Genomic DNA, 22,961 nt, shown 5'->3' with positions numbered 1-22,961 from the left:
TGCCCTGGTGAGGCCACATCTGGAGTATTGTGGCCAGTTCTGGGCCACTCAGTTCAGGAAGGACCTCAAGAAACTGTTTGAAAGAGTGCAGCACAGAGCCACAAAAATGATGGAGTAGAACATCTTCCTTAGGAGGTGAGCCTGAGGGAGTTGAGGGCTTTGTAGCTTGGAGAGGGGGAGCCTGAGAGGTGACCTCATTCATGTTGATAAAGATGTGCAGATAAAGATGTGCACTGTGAGTGCCCAGAGGCTGGAGCCAGGCTCTGCTGGGTGATGCCCAATGACAGCACAAGAGGCAATGGTGGAGGTTGAGGCATAGGAAGTTCCATGCAACTATGAGGAAAAATGTTTTCCCTGTGAGGGTGACGGAACACTGCGCAGGGCTGCTCAGGGCAGTCGTAGAGTCTCCCTCTGTGGAGATATTCAAAACCCAGCTGGATGCATTCCTGTGTGACCTGGTATAGGTGATCCTGCTGGGGCCAGGGGGTTGAACTGGATGAGCTTTTGAGGTCCCTTCCAGCCCCTAACATTCTGTGATTCTGTGATAATGTAGCTGCCTTTATAGAAAACAATATTCCAACAAATGAAACAGATCAGCAAACAAGGCTACAGACAGCATTGCCAACAGATGTTCTGCTTCCCACAGGTGTGGAATGGATTACGCCTTACGTGGTTCTAATTCTCCATCTTTTCACACTGAAGTGTTGCTTTATATGAGCAGTGAGTCAGACCACTCCCTCTGGGATCCAGAACTCAAATGCATATCTATAGTTACACATGCAGTTAAGCAAGTTAGATTAAGTTGCTAAGAGGGTATCGTGTTTGGTGGGTCAGGTACTCCTCAGTCATTTTATACAGTATGAATAGTTAACTATTTAGTTTTGTCTTCTTTTCTCATTTCCCCCTTTCTCACTTGTTTTTCCCTTGAGGTTCATGGTGTTTATATGTAGGTTCTTCAAGATCACACAAAGGAGTTGCATTTGCATTTTTAAATACTTCCCCCCCCACCCCCTTATCATTACATATGGCTGTATGATTTGATGTTTACTATTCTTACCAAAATCTGACAACTTCTGAAGTGATGTGTTAGACAAAGTATTTCCTTTATGCTGTGACACATGATGTGCACGAGACGGACTTGAGTGATCGTAGATTTTGGTCACTATTTTAATGCAAAGTGAAAAATGTTGCAAACATGACGTGTGTTTATCCTATGATCCTTACTTCTGTGCACTTGAATCAGTAGTAGCTTTCAGAGGATTGGTTTGTTTGATTTGCTGGAGATGTCATTAGTAAGTGTATGCTAAATAATGTCACCTGCAACACAGTGCAAATCAAAGAAAGCATACAGTTCAAACAAAATAAACCCACCTGACCCCATGGAGGCTCGAGGAGTCAGTTCCTGACACTTGGGAAAGATATGGTAGATATTCTGACAAAATCTGGGGAACTGAGCCATAAACATAATGGCTTTTGCTAGCAGTTTCAGTAGCCTCTGGTTGAGTTTTTTAGAGATGTTGTAACTTTTTTGCATTTGCCTGCATGGCTTCTAGTCACACTGCTTCCAGCATGAAGTGCTGTGTGCACAGCAGTATGAGAAGATGCAGATGAGCCTTCATGCTGGTTAAATGCCATGCGACTTCTCACCTTTCCACAGGTTTAATCAGTGATAGCTCCTTAAGCTACCTTTCCATCCACATCACAGGACTGCAGCAGCAAGCTGTCAGAATGGATAACAGAATCCAGCCTTCTGGGGACACCTGCTTCCAAAAGAAAGCCCCTTGTGTGAAACAGAGAGGGAAAAGGGTTGTCTTTTATAAAAATGGTGTCAACAGGTAGCAAATCAAAATGTTTTTGCCCTTACTCTTTATTGCATTAGTACAGAATGAGTATTCAGTTCCACTCGCAGGTATTTGATACTCTTTCTCCCACTGGATATAAGATACTGCCTTCTCGTGCAGAAGAACTGCTTAACCTTGTGATGCTGTTGTACCATATTTAACAAAGCCTACTTTGCTAACCTAAGATAAAGACAAACTTACTACATATGTTCACTTTCCTTCTCCTATCCTTCCCTCAAGCACATGCAAATAATTTTATATGAAAAATGCTATTTTCTCATCCCACTTTTATTGTATGCTCACGTGTAGACTACTGTTTTGTCCAGATCTCTTCCTGCATTAAAAGACTTACATAATCGTATTGAGAGACAGCACTTAGAGATCTGTAATCCACTGATCTTACTGAATGACTTTTTACATAATGAAAATCTGTGAAGGGTAAATATGTTGACTGGGAATTCCATTAGCACTTAACTATAAGGTATTTCTGGAACATGTATGTAACACAGACCTTCTAAGAGAAGGAAAAGAAGTCCTTGTGAACTACAAGCCATAAGCATGCATTCAGCTTCCAGTCCCAACAGCTAATGACATCAGTCATTTAGTCTGTTTTGAAATAACAGCATTCGTGGCAAAAATGTTTTCATATTTGCATTACAAATTTGGAAACTGATTTTATTTCATAGTCATAATACTGAGGTTTGACGTCACATTGTTTGCAGCATAAGGAGAATCACTTTAATTCTGGCTCTGTGGTCATTTTGTTAGTAAATGCAGAAGCAGCCTAGTGGGGTTTTATAGTGCTAGACCGGGAGTCTGTCAGATGGCTGCATTTAACAGACCTGAGTTCTGGTAGCTCAGTACAACTGCTGATCATTGCTGCTATCAATACCACAGGACCATGTTTCACACCCCTTAGGTTCTGTATATCTTTTGCTAAGTAAATCCAAACTTTGCTGGCTGAAGGACGGCAGAGTTTGGATCCTAACACAGTGAGGATCTAACACGTTGGTCTAGTCTAGTGTGTTCTCTAGTTTTCAGCTGCTGAAGTCAATGATTCTGTCACAACAGCACAGCACATGGAGTGCTGAAGGTGTCATCCCAGCTGTCCTAGATGTTACTGTAGCTGTTTCCTAAGGCAGAGATTTCTTGACTGTTCAGACTGCTGCTTCCCTTTGCAGTATAAATGACACCGGAGGCTGGAATCAATACGGCTGACCAATATGATCGAGTATCGATCCTTTATTGTTCCAGTACTGCAGGCCTATGGCACAGGCCTAAGGTGTGAGTATAGCACAGTAAAGCAAGGAAGAAGAGGGGATAGGAAAGGCAGAAGTGCATAGCAAGGGAACTTCCACAACTTATATAAACTCAGAGTGCCTCGTTGGCATGGACTCATTGGTTCCCTATGAGTGACCACACATCACACTATTATAGATTATTGGTCCAAGTACTGATGACACATGAGGTTTATTGATGCAGGTGCATGTCCTGTTGTCCCAAGATAACTTGCTGTGTTTATAGCTACCAGTGCCTTGCTTTAGTTACATGCTGCAAGACAGCACTGTTTTGGTACACTGCTCGCTGGCTCTGCACTTATGCTGAGCATGGCCTACCACCATGTCAGGCTCTAGGCCTGCACTGCCAGATTGCTCACACTGCTCGTCGCTGGCATTGCCACATATAAATTAAGATATATCACTATATTCAACTTTGGGAGCTTGAGAAGGGTGTGTTTATGTCCCAAAAACTGTAACGAGAAGGTTTAGCATGTTTCTTTTACTCCTGTGATTTAAATGGGAACTCTTTGTTTAGGCTTACTGACAAGCTGTGTTAAACATGCCAGTTTTCGTTTGGTTTTCATTATGCTGCAAGCCGACCAATAAGTTACAAGAATGCACTTTATTTTAACTTAGTGACAGTAAGAAGTTTGAATCATTTGAAGCTCTGAGAACACCACCTATGCACAAGCAAAACCAGTATAATTCAAGTCAGGAATAAGATGTTGGTATACCAAATGTAAAGTGTGTACCTTGTGAATAAAGACAAAAGAAGTGAAGTAGAATAGCACTGAAATTAAGCCATGACCATATTGTTTTGTACTGGAACCAGTAACACACTAATACACTGATGAGCATGATGGGCACTATCATCATGCTATTTGAATATGGAGTGGTTTGACATTTGGCTATGCATCTACCACTTAAAAACAGCATTTCCAGTGTCCTTCCAGTGGGGGGGAAAAATGAAGACTGCAAATCTACAGCTCTCTTTATTTCTTAAAGGACACTTCAGTACTTCAGGCAGTGCTGGTTTGGTCTTGTTTTGCTGTGGTGTGCTGTTGTGCCTGCCCTAATGTCCTATCAGGCACACACTGATACCAGTGGCAGGAGCATCATCCACTGATGCTGCCAGTCCTCCTGAATTCTTCAGAATGTTTCCATTCCAGACAGCCTCAATGTAAGGTGATACTGATTTCTAGGAAGAAACTAGCCATCAACAAATCTGCAGTCAGCTTTGGCTTAGGATTCGATTCCAAAGTCCAATCCTTCAAATACTAGTTGTGTGCATATTCATATTGAATTGAGGTTTACATAATTACAGGCTTCTTACATGAATTGAGTCCTGGAAAGCCCAAAACTTAAAAGTGCAACAGACTGAAAAATTTACAGTTTGCCAACCCCTAAGGCTTGCTTTTGGACATGAGAGTACCTATTCCTAAATTCTACACATCTAACCATGGATAAACAGTACACTCACTTCAGGATAATAGGATGGCAAGGTATTACCTTTCACTTACCCACCGGAAACCAGTCTTGCATTAATGTTTTTGTGTTTAATGTTAATGTGTTTAAACAATCTGATTTCAGATGGAATGTGGAGTTTCAAGAGGCACAGAGCAGAATCCAACTTCCTATTTACCTTCCTGTGAACTGAGTAAGATGGCACAGAGTGAAAATACTCTCAAATCTTCAGTGACTAGTAGTAGCAATCCACATGTGTACATGCCCACAGCTTTTGTTGTTTTCCATGAATATGTTTACTCAGTATGATTGTGAAGGAGATCTGATTTAAAGCAGCACAGAGCAATTACACCTTGTCTAGACAGACTAGATCAGCAGCACCAATAAATACAGGCTTTGTTAGAATGCTGTTGGGGATCTCTGTGAACCTATGGAATCCTATGGAACTTAGAGTAGAAAGGAACACGGAATCATCTCAGACGGAACTTCCACAAGAAGGGAGTGAGACTAGATCAGCCTGCAGAACTCGGCCTTTAATTCAGGCCTCCACTTCCTGTTTCTCCTCACCTAAAAAATTACTAGATTCAAACTTGTCACACCCTTTTCCTCCCCAAACCAACTTCTTTGAAACTTGTAACTGTTTGCTGCAGTTTTTCAAAGTATGCTTAGTTCTCAAATCAAAAATATTAGCACTTTGAATGTTGTCAATGTAATTTTATTTAACAGGCATGAAGACTATCTAATAACTTCACAAAACATCTGCAATTGATACTTTTGCTAACATGTCTGTAATAACCAACGCAGAAGAACAGTAACTTGTAAAACCTGCAATTACAGGGTCTTTCTATTTGCCTGTGGAGTGCCCCATGTACCTATGGCACTATAAATTATGCACCAAGCACTCTTGAAGGGACAATCAAAAAAGACATTTCCTCCCTAAGTAACATAACAAATACCATAATACACAGGTCCTTTTACAAAACATTACAGAGATTCTCTGCAAAGTTAGTGTCAGCGCCCCCGAGCTGTATATTTAAACCCTGACAATTTTGTAGGGAAGCACTGTAATGTTTCATGCTGCTCTTTCATTTACCTTCCAAAGTTGCAGGATATCAAATTGGACCCATCCTACAAGCTTCCCATTTCCCAAATTAATAATGAGACACTTCAAGCTTTGCCTGGCTTTCTTCCAAGTCAGAAGCCTGCAGAAGTGTGACTGTACATATACAGGCATCAGTCCTTGCCTGTCAACATGAGAGGAGATCTCTTTATTAGAAAGGTTTGCTTTAATTAGTTTTTGTTTGCCAGAATCTATTTTCAAAAACTCTTGCTTCTGCTGTGGGGATATTCACTGCTCCTATATTCAAACTTAAACACGAAGTGCAAACTACTTGCTTCCACAGCAAGAGAAAAAAAAGAGGCAGTGGTGAGAATCAGCCTTTCCACAGGGCAAGACAAAATCATGGTAAATGTGGCTGAGAACCTCCCGGCTTGCTAGTATTTTTCTCAGTATGCAACTCCCCCTTTTTTCATGCCAGCCCTTGCAACTGGGTTCTGTACATGCCGGTCTAAATCAAAAAAATACTATTTGGTATCAAACATTGCTTGTTCCCTTTTCCCCATCCTCCTCCACATCATCCCCCTCCCCAACCACTAACAGCTAAAATAGCGGTTGTTTATATTGTTTAATAAAAGGCTTTCATCCTTACCTGTTTCCTCCACTGAACTATTTTGTGTATGTGATAAACACCTTCCTTCCCCCCCCCCTGCTTCCACTCACTTCTCTGGACAGAACACCCGTGTTAGCCTCCAAATCTGTTACCTCAAATACTGTAAACAGTAAGCAGCAGCAATCAGAGCCTAATCGAGAATAAACCCCACAGGCTTCTGAGAATAGTGACCCATTAATAGCAGTCAAATCCCTGTGATAGCCAGTAGTGATAATACCCTGGTAGTTCACTGTTAACCCGTACGAGTCCAGCAGATGAAGACATCCTGTTCTGCAGGCTGATTCACATCTCTTCTTCAAAAGAAAAACCATGCAATTTAGGATACTGAGAGGCAAAGTTTTTGTTTGTTTGTTTCAAGTGTTAGGTTTAAATTCTCGGCTCATCCAAGTAACCCATTTTGAAATTAAAGGTGAGACGTGAAATACTCCAAAGAGACAGGAGAGGCTTCGCTCTTGTCAGAGCCTGCACCGACCTATGAGAGTTTTACCACGCAGACTGCCAGGACAATAGCGATAATGAGCACAGCGGAGAAAATAATCCCAGCTAGAACCTTGCTGATATCGCAGAAAGATTTGTTTTCCTCCACAGAGATCATGCCAATAGAAGAAGCGCCCACACTGATGGTGGATTTTAGTTCAGCTCCTGGGTCTTGCTTAGCCTCTACAGTCCACTGGGGGACATTGACCTTCATTTCCATCTCGTACATCATCTCTCCTACCTGGTTGATTTCATTCTCGAGGTCTTTCAAATCCACCACGTCTATATTGTGCTCAGCTTCGTATTTCATGTTCTGGACGCTCATCGCCCTGGCCGCCACGCCAGAGGTTCCCCCGCTCATGCCTGTCTGAATCAGGTGCTTTTTGGGGACGTTTAGCGGGAACTCGTGACCTAGCTCTAGAGCTCTCCTCATATCGATCTCCAGGATTTCTAGGCACGTGGAGAAAATCACCCATAGCCTCTCGAATTCGGCTTTATCTTCCTTACTCACGGTTTTGTCCTTCAGGACCGCGGTGAGCTTGTTCCTGTTGGCCACCGCCAGCTCCTGGGCCTTCTGTCGGGTTTTCTTGAGCTCCTCTCGCAGGTTCTGGGAGTCCGAGGTGCCGCCGATGGTCAGCACCATGTGCCGGTAGCAGGCGGTCACCTTGTTGAGCGCATCCAGCAGCGCTTTGCACTCCTCCTTCACCATGACCCCAAAGGCGGCGTGGGGCTGCGTCCCCACAGCTCTGCCCTGCTGCTACTCCGCCGCGATTATCCGGTACCGGGACCGCGGAGCTGCCCAAGCCAGACGCTAGCAGCACACATGGTGGTTTCGGGTCGCGCAAGCATTCAGCACCCTCTCACCCGCCCCGCGCCTCCGCCGGCTTGCTCAGGCGGCGTCCACACCTCTGGGAGCCCGGGCGGGCTGCAAGCATCCCCCGAGAGACATTGCTTCCCGCCTGCTACTGCCACCGTACAAGAGAACCGGGCGGCTCTTTCCGCAGCACAGCAGCTGGAACTCCCGGCGATCAGCGCCGCTTTCTTAGAAGTGCCGATGACCGAGGAGAAAAAGCCGCAAAGGATAAAGCTCTGGAGAGCGAAAGCCGTGAAGCCGGCTGTCCCCAGCTCCCGCTGCGCTGCCGCTGGCCCCGCCGCCGTTGAACGCGTCTCAGCTGCGCGCTACCGAGTCACATGGCGGGGAGCGCCCGCAGCCTCCCGGGCGCGGCCCGGCCCGGCCCCTATAAGCGCTGGCAGGCTCCGCCTCCGCAAGTTGTGATCCCGCGGCGGCTGTCTGGCTCCCAGCTCGCTTCCCGGTCATTGGCTTCGTGTGCGCGCCGCCGCCGCGCCGGGCCCGCCCTGGATCTTGGTAGGGCTTGGCTGAAGCGCGGAGCGGTAGTGGGGGGTGGGCTGCCAGCGGCTCTCTGCGGCCGGGGAGGAGAGGCGGTAACGCTGTTGGTGTAAGCAGTGCTGCCGCTCTGGGCGCCCCCCGCCCGCTGCCCCATGGCAGGGCGGCTTCCCGTCGTGCCGAACGGCCAGCGCGGTGGCGGGAGCGCCCGATCCGACCCGCGGGGCAGTTATCGTCGGGGCAGGCCCGGCAGTGCCCTCCCACTCCTCCATGATGGGAGCGGGTGTGGGGCAGGGCGCTGGGCCGCGGCCTGACCGCGCAGCAGGCGAGGCTGTGGCTCGGCCGCGGCCTGCTCCTGCTGCGCTGCTGCTGTCGGGCCGCCGACCCCGCGCGGGGCGGCGGGGGGCCGGTGGCGGCGTCCGGCCGAGCTCGCTCAGTTGTCGCTCGGGCGCCCGGCGTAGCCGCTTTCGGCTTGGCGGCCCCCCTCCATCCGCACGGACAGACAGACGGCACTTGCCCGCTGGCACCTGCCTTGCGTCTTCGCCGCGGCAGCGACGCCTGATGCGTTGTTGAACTTCGTTTAGCCCCAGCCTACGTAGCCTGCTTACTTGAGGTTAGTGCTGGCGGGTTCCTACTAGACTTTGGGGTGCAGCAGGTGCCCCGAGTGTCTCAGACGCTCCGGGCAGTCCTGGCAGGGAGTCCTGTCATCTGCACCTTCTGCAGCGGGTGTTTACGGAGGCCAGTGCGAAGTGCTGGAGCGAAGCGCTGACATGGTGGATCGCACAAGTGAAGCAATTACATCAGAAAGTGCAGGAAACACCAGTTCGTCACTAGCAGAACTGATGCTTCACAAACTGCCTTGTGAATGTGTAGTCCTGGATGCAAGGCTGTGGTTATGTGCTTATCTGAGCCTTCCAGAACAGAGTTGATAATGTTGAGTGTGACATAGCAAACTAAACGAGCGTAGCTTGTTTACAGCACATGATGCATCCTTACCAAAGCAAGCTTTGGGAGAACTTGCTTGTCTTAATATATGCCACTGTATATGCCTTACTGCTTACGGGTAACTGAGTGAGTTTCTGATGCTACAGTAACTTGAAAAAGATAGGAAGAGATACTCTTATGAGCAGAGGGAGCATGCTACCCCTCTGGTACTGTGTGCGCTGTCAGCAAGATAATTTGTGAGAAGCAGAGTGCAGGCAAATGGGCTTTCTGGTGCTGGGCACAGACTGAAGAGTCTAGACTATGTTCTTTGTTCTAGATCTCAGACTGGATTTTGTAATTCTGCCTTAACTTTGGCTCTTAGTTGAAGCCCTATATAGCTTCTCCTGAAGTTCACCATCTGTGGAAGAAATTACCTTTTTAACTTCTGTAGACTGCCAGGTTACTAGAGTGGCTCTCTACCAGTTTGTGTGTTGGTAGCCTGGGAGATACAAAGCAGTACTGCTTGGTTCCCTGTAGGAATAAAAAAAACACAGGATGATTTTGACATGACTATAAGTGAAGTCTTATAATTGCTTAATCATTGTCAGGTGGAAAATGGATTAGCGCTGGGTTTGAATCTGGAGTCCTGTCTGACTTAAGCCTTAAGCTGATTGGTGAGTACATTAACCATATTTGTGTGTACGTAGTAGCTGTGTCTAAAGGCTGCCACATACTGCTAAAGTGGTGGCACATCAGCATCTTGAAACTGAAAGTAGCTGGGCAGGGGGAGGTGAAGGGGTTGTTTGAGGAAGGTGTGACTATTCAAATCTGAAGGTAGCAGGAGCTAATCTGTGTCAGATAATGCCTAAATACATCTTTAGGTGTGTCATGTGGGAAGAAAGAGGCTATTAGTTAGATTAGTTCTAAATTAAGTTTAGTTGCATGTTGCACAATTTAGGTAGATTGTGGAGACTCCTAAAATGCAATTGTAGCTTGTCACCCAGACATGATGTTCTGAAAGTCCAAATCTTGATCTGCTTTCAAACAAGATGCTCATTAGCTGAAATACTGTCCTGAGAAAGCTGTTAGGATGGAGCATAACAATCCTCAGAAATTAATTAGGAGCAGCATAGTAAAGGTCAGGAGAAGTGTATCTCCTGCTCCTATGAAAAGGCTTTCTTGCAGTAGGTGTTGGTGCTCATATTATTCCTATTCCAGTACCCTTAAAAATGTTTAAAGAGTGTTGTGATGCATCTTGGAACATCACTACTTGTTAAATGCTATATCCTTATTTTAACAGATGTCTTTTTAAGTAGAGTTTTAGGTAGACACTACTCTGTTTTTGTATAAGTGGTTGGTAAGCCTTACCTGATGGGCTTGCTTTTGGAGTAAGCTCATATACTGAATTTGGTCTGTAGGCCACTTTGGCCGCTGCAAGATGAAGGGAAATAAGGATGGGATGCAGTGAAAATGAAACATGACATCAACCCTTCCTCTCATACCTGATAACAGTATGCAGCTTCCTTTAGTAGATATTCTGTGATTTGCTTTCTGCTAAGTATTTTGCTGGTGAGGTGGCTTGAAGGTTTTATCCATAGCAAGAATCTATAGCAAGCATCTATATCATGGAAGAATGTGAGGCTGTTATGTCTTGTTAGAAGAACTCACCTGCTGAATTGTTTCAGCCTTCCTTACACTTGCTCTGCTTCCTGAAGGAGGGAACTAGTTGAATTCTACAGTGTTTTTAGAATACATAGAATAAACCAGGTTGGAAGAGACCTTCAAGATCATTGTGTCCAACCCACCTAATCAACTAAACCATGGCACCAAGCACCCCATCAAGTTACTAGTCACTAGTGGACCATTCTAATAAGGGTCTGATGCTTAAGATTCTTGCAGTGATGAGGTAAGCCTTAGTTCTGGCCTGCAAGGACTTGATTTTCCTATTGAGATGCACAGAGTATGGATTAAATTCCTGTCCACCTGTCTGGTCCAAGGACAGTCTGAACTAAGTTAAATGGGTATAGAGTTGCTGGCTTCAATTCCTTTGTATTTCTCTGGGTGGCCTCTGCTGGATCTGACCCTGTGAACTTGGTTTCTTAAGGCTTGCCTTGTCTCGGCATTGATATCAACCTGGCGTGAGTAGTGGTGGTTTGTAGCTCTGTAGTCAATGGTTTCATGTTGTGAGCCACATCTTGGCAGTACAGTGTGGAGGCTCACTGCAGTCTCAGTACACAGGCTTTGGGATTACACCACTGTCTTGCCTCCGTAACTTAAAGGATTACCATAGTTGGTGTAAGTAAAATGCTGTTTATCCTTGTATTTCAACTCCAAAGAAGTACCTGTGCTGACACCTCTGGAAGCCTGAGAAACTGGCCTTAACTTACAGCCCACTAATACTTGCAGGAAGCATCTTTAGTTGAAAAGCTGTTTGGGGAACTTTGCATGTTCTGTTCATATTTCTCCTCTAAATGTTCCTTGTCACTGTTGTGTGTTCCATTGACCAGTGCTCTCTGCACTTTGAGGACTTACTTGTGAACAGCTCAGGGTTCCCGCTGTGAAATTTTAATGCAGTTTTAATAATGGATAGCCAAAGAATGAAAATTCTTTGCAGCTACTCTGGTGGGCTTCTAAACGTGCAAGAAATGAGAACTGGAAATCTAGTCTCTATTCTGTTGTGAAGAGACTGCTGCTTGTTCCTCATCTTGACTAATGATAAGTAAGATTACTTCAAAAAAAAACGAGTGGCTGCATAAAAGTGGAAAGCTTGCCTGTTAAGGATGAGCCACTCATCTTAAGTTGTGCTTTCCTTGGAGGGAAGAAATAGGTGACTATGGATAGCCAAGCCAGTATGTTCTTGGCCCTTGCATGCGAGACAAGTAAGAACATATCCCCATTAAGTTATGGTCCTAAAATAGAGAGGCTGAACCCTCTACTACTGTTTTTAGGAGGTGGGTTTCACAATGAAAAGCTGTGAGAGGAACTGATACAAACCAGACTGCACAGTGCTCCCAGGTTGCTGGAAGCTGCTGTATGCTCTCTGCCTGAAAAGGGTGGGAGCAGTGTTACATGAGCCGGAGCTGCTAGGCCTAAAAAGGGCTTGGGGGTGTTGGGCAGAAACAAAACCAGCATTGTGAGGTCCCATTCCAGCTCCTAACCTTTTGCCAGAAGCAATGTATATCTGAAGGGGAGATGCTGAGAGAAATTAGCATCTTTGTGGAGTGCTGCTGACCACTCTTGTTCAGACCCTCTTCCATCACTGTCAGACGTTCTGGGATCACAAAGCTTAGTTTTTCCCTGGTTGCTTGGAAGCCTTGAGCTGACTGATGCTATTTCACCACATAATAATCCTATAATTCAGAGATGTTATTCTGATACACTTTAGTTTCACATAAATCAATACAGGCTGAATCTAAAAGGGACAGGAATAGATTGCTCTCATGGTGGGCAGGGTTTTTCCTAGGATGCTTGGTGCTCATCCCTTAGGGGAGGGAGTAAGGTTTCTTATGGGCTCAGAAACAGAGAAAGGATTTTAATTTATTGTTTTTTTTTTTTAATCTTGAGGTGAACATTGATGTGAGTGCTGAAGTCCAGATTATAACCTTTGCCCAGAAGTGGTGTAAATGAGCAACAGTAGTGCAGGTAAAATGGTGGCTGAAGTGGTAACTGGCATTTTATTTGGATTTAGACTAGTGGCATTCCACTGTGAGCTTGCTGTGGGCTCACACTGTAAGTGCTGTAAGACATGCTTAGCTTGGGCTGCTCTTGCTGACAAGGGTGCTTTTTATTAAAAGGCACTTGGTGAAAAAGAGACATCTTGGAGTCAATTGTTCCCCAGCTGTTGCTTCCCCGCCCCCCCGCCAAGCTCTGCCGTTCAGTAGCGTGATAAATACACGCAAACGCTATCAGAATGTCTGCCTGCTACTCTGAGCTAAACATCTGAATAATGAGGTGGTGCCTGTTCTGTTTTTCTCATTTTGAGTATTTCAACAACTGGTGTTCTAGTTACTGTTTTACTAAGCCTTGGTTGTTACTGTTTTAGGGTCTGCAAACAGATTGATGTCTTTGTGAGGCTAAGGAGGAGTGGAACTTAAGTGGTGTTAGGCAAGTAAAAATCAGTGAATTGATGCTTCGTGACATGCTAATGGCTCTTGGTATTGCAGATGATGGACAACATGGCATTCTGCTTCTTAATAGCTGGACTCTCACAGAGAGGACACCGATGTACTTCGTGTTAACATCCTGGTGTGGTATCCCAGCTTGCTCCCCTGAGCAGCTCAGGTTACTGAGTTAGGCCAATACTTGCAGCTGAGTTTGGTAGCTCTTTTGCTGTCTTAATATTTTGCCAGAACAAATGTCTTAGCGAAAACAAGGAATCTTACACTGTTCAATGGTGGTGAATACAAAATGTCTGTATCCCTAATTCATTCATGAAAGGCATTTTCTCTGCAATATGTTTTGTTAGGCCTTTCAGTTGTGTAACTTGAATGTAGATGAGATGTTGCTGCAGCTGTAATGACCTCTCCTGCTTTAACTGAATCTCAAAATGCTTCTCAAAACGAACTGAAACCTCACGTGTAAAAGGTACCTCACTTGACAATCTCCAAAGGATAACACCACCAGTGACAAAACCTGTCATAGTTAAATCCTCTTCATTGTTTTCAGCACCAAAGGTCGTAAGACTTCATTAGCAGTGTTTCGGAGCAAGCAGTGACGTGTTTAGGGTCCACAATATGTTTTTCACTACAGCTATCCCTTGTACCGTTAGTTAGATCATTAGAATTACCAGTCTACTCTTAAATGAGAGGGGATTTGGCTGTTTTAAGGCAACAATGATGTTTGGGTTTTTCTTTTAAACAGTAACATAATGCTTACTAGATTCTGTGATCAGCTGGCTTCTGTTTTTTTTCCCAGCAATTTGACCTATTTCTGTGTTTATAGGCATGAAGCCACACTCTTAAGTGGCTCCATTTAAACCTTTTGCATAACATCAGTACTTGAGTACTGCTTTACAGCTCAGCTTAATAGAACTTAATAAACTTCATAGTGATTGTGGGTTACGACAATTTTTAGTGGATCTTCTGCTAATCATTAAACTGTTCTGGTATACTGGTACAGAAAGCTTGGTATACTAGTTGCTTTATTAGTGGTAATAAATCTAAAGCTGTCCAAGGTACAACTGGAAGATGTTTGTGTCCTTCTCTGCTGCCAGCCTTCCCCTCACAAATTAAAATAGATTGAAGTTGAATGTTGTGTTCTGCCAGCAAAGTCTCAATGGACTATTCTAATGCATTCCTAGAATTACAACAATGCGTTAGTCAGTATTTTCACATGCATTTCACTTTGGGAGTGGAAAGAAATTGACTTAACCTCAAAAACATACACACCAAAATTTGGAGAAGCTTTAATGTAGTGTCTTGATTCTGTAGACTTGAATAGATTGTTTAGTGTCAAGTGCTGCTTTTTCCTGAATTACTTGAACTGTAGATGGTTTATACATCCACGGTTTTGTCTCTGAAGAATGCCATGGATAGGTGAAAGGGGTCCAAGGCAATACAGTAACTGTTTCAGTTAACAAGTAGTGTGCTCTTTCACACCCACATTTTAATCAGATGTGATAGCAACCCACAAATGTGGCAGTGAGCAGATGCAGGGGTAAGGGAGGGAGAAAAGGGAAGTAAATCCAGAAGGGTGATTCTCAAAACACCACTGGTTTATCTAGTGGTGGTGATTTCCTGCTGTGTAGGAGTGTGTGTGTGTGGTGCGCAGTTAAGAGTTCACAATCTGCTGCTGCTCAAGGTGGGTGACAAATGAATGTGAAAGTTAAAATTCCTAGTTCACATGTGTAAGTACAGCATCTTAGTTGCATTGCAGTAGCTACGATTCCAGACATCAATGTTTAGAATGCAGTTTCTTTTCAGGTCTTGCTGATTCGACACTGTCAGTAGTTCTGTAGTAAAAATGCTCATAGCTACCACTAAGTGTTGTAAAACCTACTTATTTGTGTAACTCATGAACCAGGAACTGAAAATTATAATGTCAAGATCTTCCTGTGATGATCTGTCAGCTGAAATGGTTCTTAGAATACTAATTGCCTGTGTTTTTGCAGCTGTAGGCAATGACGGCATCAATCATGTAGGCAGCAAGCTTCATAAGATCAGGTTTTTTATGGGCGTGCCCCTCCTCCCACAAATCTCTTCTACCTGTTTTGCCAGGAAATGAAATGTTGGTTTTAATTCTGTTCTAGACAAAGCTTTTCAGTTATTGGCTGGTTTTGGTTTCTTTCTGTATGAGGATTTGTGGAATGTTTTCTCCCTCCCCTTCCTATTAGTGGGAGGAACTCTTTGAACTTAAAGATTTCTTAAGCTGAAGAAGTGGCAGTGTAGCTTCAGCCAGGAGAAATACCTGTGCACTCCAGCTGTCTGCAGCCTGCTGATCCTCTGCCGCCTTGTGTCAATGTCTTCTTCTCCCTGACAGTCACATGCTGTCCTGATACCCTCGCCATCACTGTCTTGGAGGGTTGTAGCAGTCTCATCTACCAAATTAAAAGGCAGATGAAGATGCTTCCAGTGGGCCAGCTGCAGTAGCAATCTTGATTTGGAATCTAACCACCTAGCTTCACAACATCAGTTGTCACCTCTCGGAGAATGTTATCTAACAATTGCTTAAAGACTTGCAACACGAGAGACTTGGTAGCTATGCCAAGTGATCTAAAACGTGTTTATCTTTTCCTTAAAAGGTGTTCCTGAGCTCTAATCTGAGTCTGTTTTCTTCAGATGAGTCTTATTTCTTCTACAGATGTGGGAAAGGAGTCCTTCCCTGAGAGCCCAATTGACCTAGAGGAATAAAAAAATAGTCTTGCCTCTTTCATGCAGTTTCTTCAGCATAAACAACATCCTTACATTTGTTGTTTTGGATTCTGCCTCTGGGATTTTCCTGCCTTTCTCTTCAGATTCTGCTTTGGTCAGGTGATCATCTTGGAAGTGCAGTGCCCAAAAAGCACCTGTAAGGCTGCACGACAAGCCTTGCCTTGGCAGACTTTCAGGCAGCATGTGTGTGTACATACAGCCCTGCTTGTCACTGATTCATGTTTGGACTCTAAGATGCAGTCCTTTAAGATCTTGTGGCCTAGGCAGGTGGGGCCTTTTTTTGTGTGGCTAACTAGTTCTGTTCTAGCCCTGGTGTTCTATGAATAAGTGGTGAATTACCTGTGTTCCAGCAGCAGACCTGCTCCTGGGTTTGTGTTGCCTTTTCTCTTTTCCCTGCTGTTGGCTGAGGAAGCCCACAGCTTGAACTGCCTGCCAGGAAGTATTTATAGCAGTCATCAGCCCTGGAATTATTGGTCATCATCCTGTTTACCAAAACACTAGTAGGGCGGATTTTGTGTGCAGCTATACTTTTTCTAGGTTTGAGGTCTTGTAATTACTGAAGCTGGCTAGGCTTTTGAAGGTGTTTTCTTGCCTTTTGTGTCAACACACTTCAGATCTGTGCTCCGAAGGACGGTTGTGGGACTGCTGAATTAGTATTCTTTTACAGAAGCTCTTGCTTGTATCATGTGTTTTGAAAGCAGATGAACCATTTTACCTGGAGTTTCACAGGAAAACTGTTTGAGACAATTGCCTGCCACTGCTGAGATTCAATGATTCAGGCTGAGGTTGCCCGACCTGTAACTGGTGATAACTTTATAGTGGAAATTGCTTGCAGCTTTAGCTGATCATGTTTGTCTTGAGGTCTCTAAGGGAGCTTTCCCTGTGCCTAATGATAAGGAGAGGCCAGACACTGAACTGGCTAACAGCATAGCTGAAACTCGAGTGCTGTGTAAAAACGAGTGGGGGTTGGGTGTGTGTTTTTCCACTCTTAAATTGCCATCCCATGGTTCCATGCCTCTTCCACGGTCTGAAGAGAGTTTTTAGTACTAGTACAGTTTTAGGTAGTATGGCAGTACACATGCTACAGAACAAGTGTAAGAAGCTCAGTGAGCAAATCGTATGCTAGGTATAATTCCACACTTCAGAAAACAGGAGTACTTACTGTGTAAGGATGGCTTGGCTCTAACTAAAGTTCTGCTGCTGTTTTCACCCTTTCTTAGGGCAGAAATTGCATGAGGAAATCATTAACTGCTGTCCATTTCATAAGAGAAGGGGGATCAGGCAAAAAAAGACATACAATAGACTAGTTAATTAAGCACTTTTGAGCCTGTTAATTTCAAGTCTTCTGAATAAAATAATTGTGAAGCTATTCCAGGAAAGATCTAGTAGAGTTTTTGCTACCCTTGTATCTAGAGTAGGAAAAACTCCTTATGTTTTAGTTCAGTTTTGTTTTGTTGGTTGCTTTATAGCACGTTAGAATTGAGGAAGGAAGCAGTTGAGGGTCTAGTGCCTCTAGAGATAAACTTTTTCCTATGACACACCTAGTGATAGCATTTCTAGTGCCAACAGTTTGGGGTTTCTGTCTCTAGTCACTTCTCTCACTGTTTTGCCAAATGTTAGGCATCAGCCTGCTCTCACATCATTGAGTTGTTTTTCCCTTGGGAGTAGGTATGACCAAAAATGATGCATTTCACAGCAGCATTTTATTCATGACATGAATGCTTGTATTTCCTCAGTCTTCCTCTTTCCTGGAAAGTTGAGGATTACCATACACAAGGGTGCCTGTTACACTATCTGTTTGTCTCATTGAGACATACCAGTCCCTAGTATTACACAGGGGAGTCTTAAGGCTTACTTGAGCATACTGCAAGAGGAGGAGTGTTCTGTGGTGCCATAGAATCTGCTGCAAAGAAGCTGTTGTCTCTTGACTTGTTTTAGACCTCATTAGGGCAAATTAGCTTGTATATCCAAGTGGTAATGTAAGATCTTCCTTTCTCCCCTAATTGTTGGCCAAGCGTAGCATGTGTTGTAAGAGTCCAGTGCTTGGAAGACCCAAGGAGGCAGAGCATAACTGTAATTGGAATGGTATATTCATGGAAAGGAATCTTTTTGAATGACTTCTGAGTAACTACAGTTACCTTATTAGTTCAGCATGCCATTGGCTGTTTACAGCAAGACCTGAAACTGCTTTTTTTCCCCTCCCTCTTAGGCAAGGGGAATGAAACTGCCACGGAGGTATTCCAAAACACATTTTAACAGATACCATATTATGATACATCAACCATTCTCCTTATGTATTTTAGAAAATCTTGGGATACCTGCTGTCCATATGGCTATGTATGATGAAGATATCTTGAAAAACCCCTTTTATTTGGCCATCCAGAAGCGGCGTCCTGACCTGTGCAGCAAAGTTGCTGAATTCCATGGTATTGTAAGTATGAATAAGTAGATTTAAAAGCTGCTTATTGAATAGCAGCTGTGTGTATTTAAATGATATGCCTGCTGTGACACACGTAAAGATTAGTTCAAACCTACAAAACTTGGAAATAAAGCAGGGTGACTTTTAGTGTATTGCTTGTTCCTTGACAATGAAATGTGTGTTCTCAGCTGGTGTGCAACATTTGTGGTGTTCATGTGTTGCTTTTCAGTTAAGAAGGTCTCGAGCTGTTGGTTTGGTGTGCACCAGACCCAAGATGTTTATCTTAGATATTTCTGTCCCCACCCCCACCCCCCATCCCCCCCACTTCTTTCTTGTGGGTTTTACTTTAGTTTTAAAATATACTTCATTTTTATTAGCTGCCTAATTGTAAGGTGACTGCTGTTAGGGAACTTAACATGTCATCCCTTCTCACAGTGGTGTTTGCTTCAGTTACATCTGTCATCCTTAATTACTGAACTGGGTGCCTATCAGTGGCTTTTATTTTACTTATTTAAACAGAAATAGCTGTAGCTGCTGTACATTTGCTAGCAAATGTTTATAAGCCAAATTCGATTGCTTGCCTCTGAAGGCAAAATGTGTTGGTGTTTAGCTAGTGATACATGGCATTTCTCTAAAGTGTGATCTAACCTTTTTAGGTGTTAGTTCCATGCAAAGGAAGCCTTTCAAGCAGCAATCTCTCTACCTGCCAGTTTGAATCTTACGTTTTGAAGCCGTTGGAGGAAAACTTTCAGACTTTAAATGGAAAGGTATTTTTGTTTCGATATCTGAATGTGGCTTGGGGACACACCAATAAATGACTGCAGCTGACTGATAGCATGGACTGCTAATTACAGGAGAGGTAGCTCACCTGCAAGGGTAGTATGTTGCCCAGCTAAGCTGAAATTCTCAGGGATACACTGCTTTCTAGCAAGCGCTGTCTTTCTATGTGTACACAAGAATTGTCCTGTTCAGATGGTAAGGCTGCCTCTGATTTTAGCTCACTGCTTTGGCAAAGCAGCTTTGTCAGTTTATCTGTTCTGTGGCTGTTAGGAATTTTTTTTGTGTGTGTGACTGAAGGGCCTTTATTTCTTCATTAGGAACTGTTTCTAGCTTTCAGACAAATCATAGCCTGCCTGTCCTGTGTGCAGGTGCAAGTTCACCAGGGCTGGAGACATAATTGTGACAGTATTGAGTTCTGTCTGCAGCCGTCTGCATTCAGTTTAGTGAGCAGAAACTGAGTTGGGTAAGCAAGTCAAACCGATGCTAACACTGTGTAGGGTTGTGGGGTTTTCACTTGTAATTTTGCAGTGCAGCCTGAGATCTCACCTGTTTGCACACTGTCATCCAGGTCTTCCTACTGAAAATGTCCTCGTTGGAGTTGCTTGAGAAGATAGAGCTGAACATGAGAAGTCTAGATAAGATGTGTGCTGTTTTTCTGAAGCTGGACTTAATCCCCAATTCTAATTTTAATTTCCCTTCTAAAAGTGCTTTAAAATCTGCAAATAATCACTTGGACTTTGGAGATAGTCTGAAACCTTCTCTAGTAGTACACTTGTAAAGGAAATAATTATGAGTAAGGTGTAGCTGGCCATTGTAGACTGAAGGAGTCTGAGTGTGTACACAGCGCAAGAATGAAGTCTCTTGAGTCTGGCACTTTTTATCTTGCAAGATTTTTGCCTTTCCCTGGAAATCTAATCATGCAGTGTAAAAGTCAGAGGGATTTTTTTTTTTTTCTGTTGGAGTGCTATATTTGATCTGTTTTTCATTTTGTTTCAGGAGATCTTCATAAAAGGAAACGTCATCGTTTTAGGAACTGGTTTTAATTTTCATCTCTCAGTACCTGTTCTCTTTGAGGAAACATTTTACAATGAAAAAGAAGAAAGCTTTAGTATATTATGCATAGCTCATCCACTGGAAAAAACAGAAAGCTCAAGTATGTACTGAAGTCTTAACTGTTTGTTTGTACAGTGAGCAAATTAGTATGTTCCATGTGCTTAATACACTTCTTTCAGTTTGAGAAGTGTTGGCTTGGTTGAAAGCTCTTGGCATTGTTTGGCCTGCTGGGGGGGACATTCGTATGCTCCTGCAGAGAAACAATAAGTTGCTACCAGGCAAACTTAATTCTATAGGGTCTGTGTCCCAGTCTCAGCACTGAAAATCATCTGTGGAACAATAGACCTAATGTGAATTTTTTAACAATGCTTGGGTTAGTGCTGGCTGCTTAAAAGGGTTTGGTGTTATGCATGATGAGTATGCCAAAAAAAACCCCAGCCCTGGCGAGGTGAAATCTTTTCATGATCACTTCATGAGTGGATAGAGGTTGTATTGCATAGTTACATAGCAACTCTTCTGGCAGTGGTCTGCCTCATGAAGTTGAATGTGTTCTCTCTTTTTGTCCTGGTACTGAAAGTGCTCTTCAGTCTGGAGAAGAGAAGGCTCCGAGGTTACCTAATTGTGGCCTTCCTGTATCTGAAGGGGGCCTACAAAAAGGCTGGGGAGGGACTGCTCAGGATCTCAGGTAGTGATAGGACTAGGGGGAATGGAGTGAAGCTGGAGGTGGGGAGATTCAGACTGGACATGAGGAGGAAGTTCTTCCCCATGAAAGCGGTGAAGTCCTGGAATGGGTTGTCCAGGGAGGTGGTTGAGGCCCTGTCCCTGTAGGTGTTTAAGTCCAGGCTGGATGAGGCTCTGGCCAGCCTGATCTAGTGTGGGGTGTCCCTGCCCATGGCAGGGGGGTTGGAACTAGAAGATCCTTGTGGTCCCTTCCAACCCTGACTGATACTATAAGGCTGAAACGCTCCTTCTAAGGCTGTGAAGGTATCAGGATTTCATTGTGAATTTGTAGAACATTTTGTGTCTCTTGATTAAAAGGAACAGAAGCTTCTTAAAACACAGTCTTTCTCTGAAATGAAAGCATCTGGTCTTCCTGAATACATAAGAGTAACTATTTGAAACAAAAGATGATAAGGTGTTCTGTGAAAAGATAGCTGGCACACATGTAGGCTTGAATTCTGTAAGTATTCATCTAAACCTTCAGTACTGTTCTTGTGGCAGTCCTTTTTTGGGTCATCACTTAATGTAGTTGTATCGCAGTCTTTCAAAACTGAGGTAATCTGTAATTTCAGAAGTAATTTGAAATGAGATGAAGCCTGTTATTAGTTGGCTGATTTGGCAAATGAAAGCCTTGTCTAGGAAAAAACCTTGGAAAAGCCATGTGAATTCTAAATGAGAGACGCAGTTGTTCTATTCAGAAGGAAAGTGGATTTGGATTAATGGTTACATGAAGCTACTTTGCTCTCCCATTCAGAGAAAGTGCGTCTAAATAAAGAATAGGTTATGTAAAAACACAAGATGGGATTTTCACAGCTCCCTGGGAGCATGCTGCCTTCCTGTGTGCACATCCAGGCCATGCCCTAATGGGCTTCTCTGCCTTCAAGCTTGTCTTGCCTTCAGATGGTGTGAATATGGCAGTAAATTATCCCAGGGTATAGAAGCATGTGAAACAAGTTTTAACTCTTCCAAATAAATATTTGACATGAAAAAAAAAAAAAAGCATAAGAGCCTACTCTAAATGTAAGGCATTAAATTGTCACTAAAAGCAATGCCTTCAGTTCAAGGTATAGAAAGCTGAAGACATATTTCACTGCGCATGAGCTGGCTGTGTGTGTAGGGACAAAAAGTACTTTACCATGCATGCATTAAATATCCTTTAATTCTTGGCTTTCACTTTAGGTGAACCTACAGCTTCATCCAACTCCTATTCTCTTAAAAATATTGAAGATGTTAGAGGATTCTTGGGAAGGCACTGTGAGAGGTTTGATAAATACATAGGATCTTTCCATAGAACATGTAAAGAACACGAAAGGAAAAGCCTCCGTCACTACATAGTCAGTATCTCCTTTCTTGATGCTTTGTTACTAGATGAGTTTACTGCTTTGGGTATCTCTGTCTTCCTGGGCTCTTCTGTCAGGGTAGTCTGGAGTGGAGGAAGGTGGGAAGGGAGCAAGTAGAATTCCTGATTGTGAATGACCTCTTCTCAACTGTTGGGTAAAGGCAATTTTTCTACTGAAAAATCTTACTGTAGTACACATTTCTGAGGCAGGGAAGACTTCTCTTCTTTGCTTGTTTATGCTTTGTTGCTTCAGGTGAGATTTACCTGAGTTTGATTGCTCTTTCTTTTTTCCTCCCCAAGGATTCTGTCAATGCACTTTATACCAAATGTCTCCAGCATCTTTTGAGAGATTCACACTTGGTAAGTGCTTACTCCACTAAATACATAGTGCAGAGTGTTACCTAAGCAATAAATTGTCTAACTTCCTCTTGCTGTTTGTGTGGCTTTCCTTTTCTAGAAGATGCTTGCAAAGCAAGAAGAGCAAATGAATGTGATTAAACAAGCAGTTGAAGTAAGCATCTGAAATGAAGTAGAATAATTAGCAAGCTATTTTGCACTCTCCCTTTCATGCCTAAAGTACTGTTTTTTCTACAGATGTATATCCACCATGCTATTTATGATCTAGTCTTTAAATATGTGGGGACTATTGAGGCAAGTGAGGTAAGTTTGTTTGCTGAAGATTATTTGTGTTAACCTGATGCATCTGAAGTACAAAGATAT

At 43.6% G+C, this 22,961-nt stretch overlaps 2 protein-coding genes across 6 annotated transcripts in view; one reads left to right on the top strand and one right to left on the bottom strand.

The window, feature by feature from the left end:
- Positions 1-6,352: 6,352 nt before the first annotated feature.
- On the bottom strand, positions 6,353-7,543 carry RGS9BP (regulator of G protein signaling 9 binding protein). Its single transcript, XM_009902745.2, has one exon. The coding sequence runs from the start codon at positions 7,499-7,501 to the stop codon at positions 6,788-6,790; it is 714 nt and encodes a 237-aa protein (XP_009901047.1). The 5' UTR covers positions 7,502-7,543; the 3' UTR covers positions 6,353-6,787.
- A 10,690-nt stretch (positions 7,544-18,233) lies between these two features.
- Positions 18,234-22,961, top strand: part of ANKRD27 (ankyrin repeat domain 27) — a 42,190-nt gene continuing 37,462 nt past the window's right edge. For all 5 annotated transcript variants that reach the window (XM_054170256.1, XM_054170255.1, XM_054170257.1 and 2 more), the window contains exons 1-7: positions 18,234-18,361; positions 19,006-19,116; positions 20,126-20,282; positions 22,082-22,236; positions 22,542-22,601; positions 22,699-22,752; positions 22,836-22,901. In XM_054170256.1, coding sequence (XP_054026231.1) covers positions 18,260-18,361; positions 19,006-19,116; positions 20,126-20,282; positions 22,082-22,236; positions 22,542-22,601; positions 22,699-22,752; positions 22,836-22,901 — 705 coding nt within the window. In that variant the 5' untranslated portion in view covers positions 18,234-18,259. The remainder of the gene's footprint in view (positions 18,362-19,005; positions 19,117-20,125; positions 20,283-22,081; positions 22,237-22,541; positions 22,602-22,698; positions 22,753-22,835; positions 22,902-22,961) is intronic.

The sequence above is a fragment of the Dryobates pubescens genome, chromosome 19, assembly GCF_014839835.1.
Source record: "Dryobates pubescens isolate bDryPub1 chromosome 19, bDryPub1.pri, whole genome shotgun sequence".
Classification (NCBI taxonomy): domain Eukaryota; kingdom Metazoa; phylum Chordata; class Aves; order Piciformes; family Picidae; genus Dryobates; species Dryobates pubescens.
The sequence above is the reverse complement of the archived record's forward strand: the minus strand, read 5'-3'. Positions and strand labels throughout refer to the sequence as shown.

Bases quoted from the DNA above. Each gene is read 5' to 3' on its own strand.
- RGS9BP (XM_009902745.2), bottom strand. From the start codon at position 7,501: ATGGTGAAGGAGGAGTGCAAAGCGCTGCTGGATGCGCTCAACAAGGTG.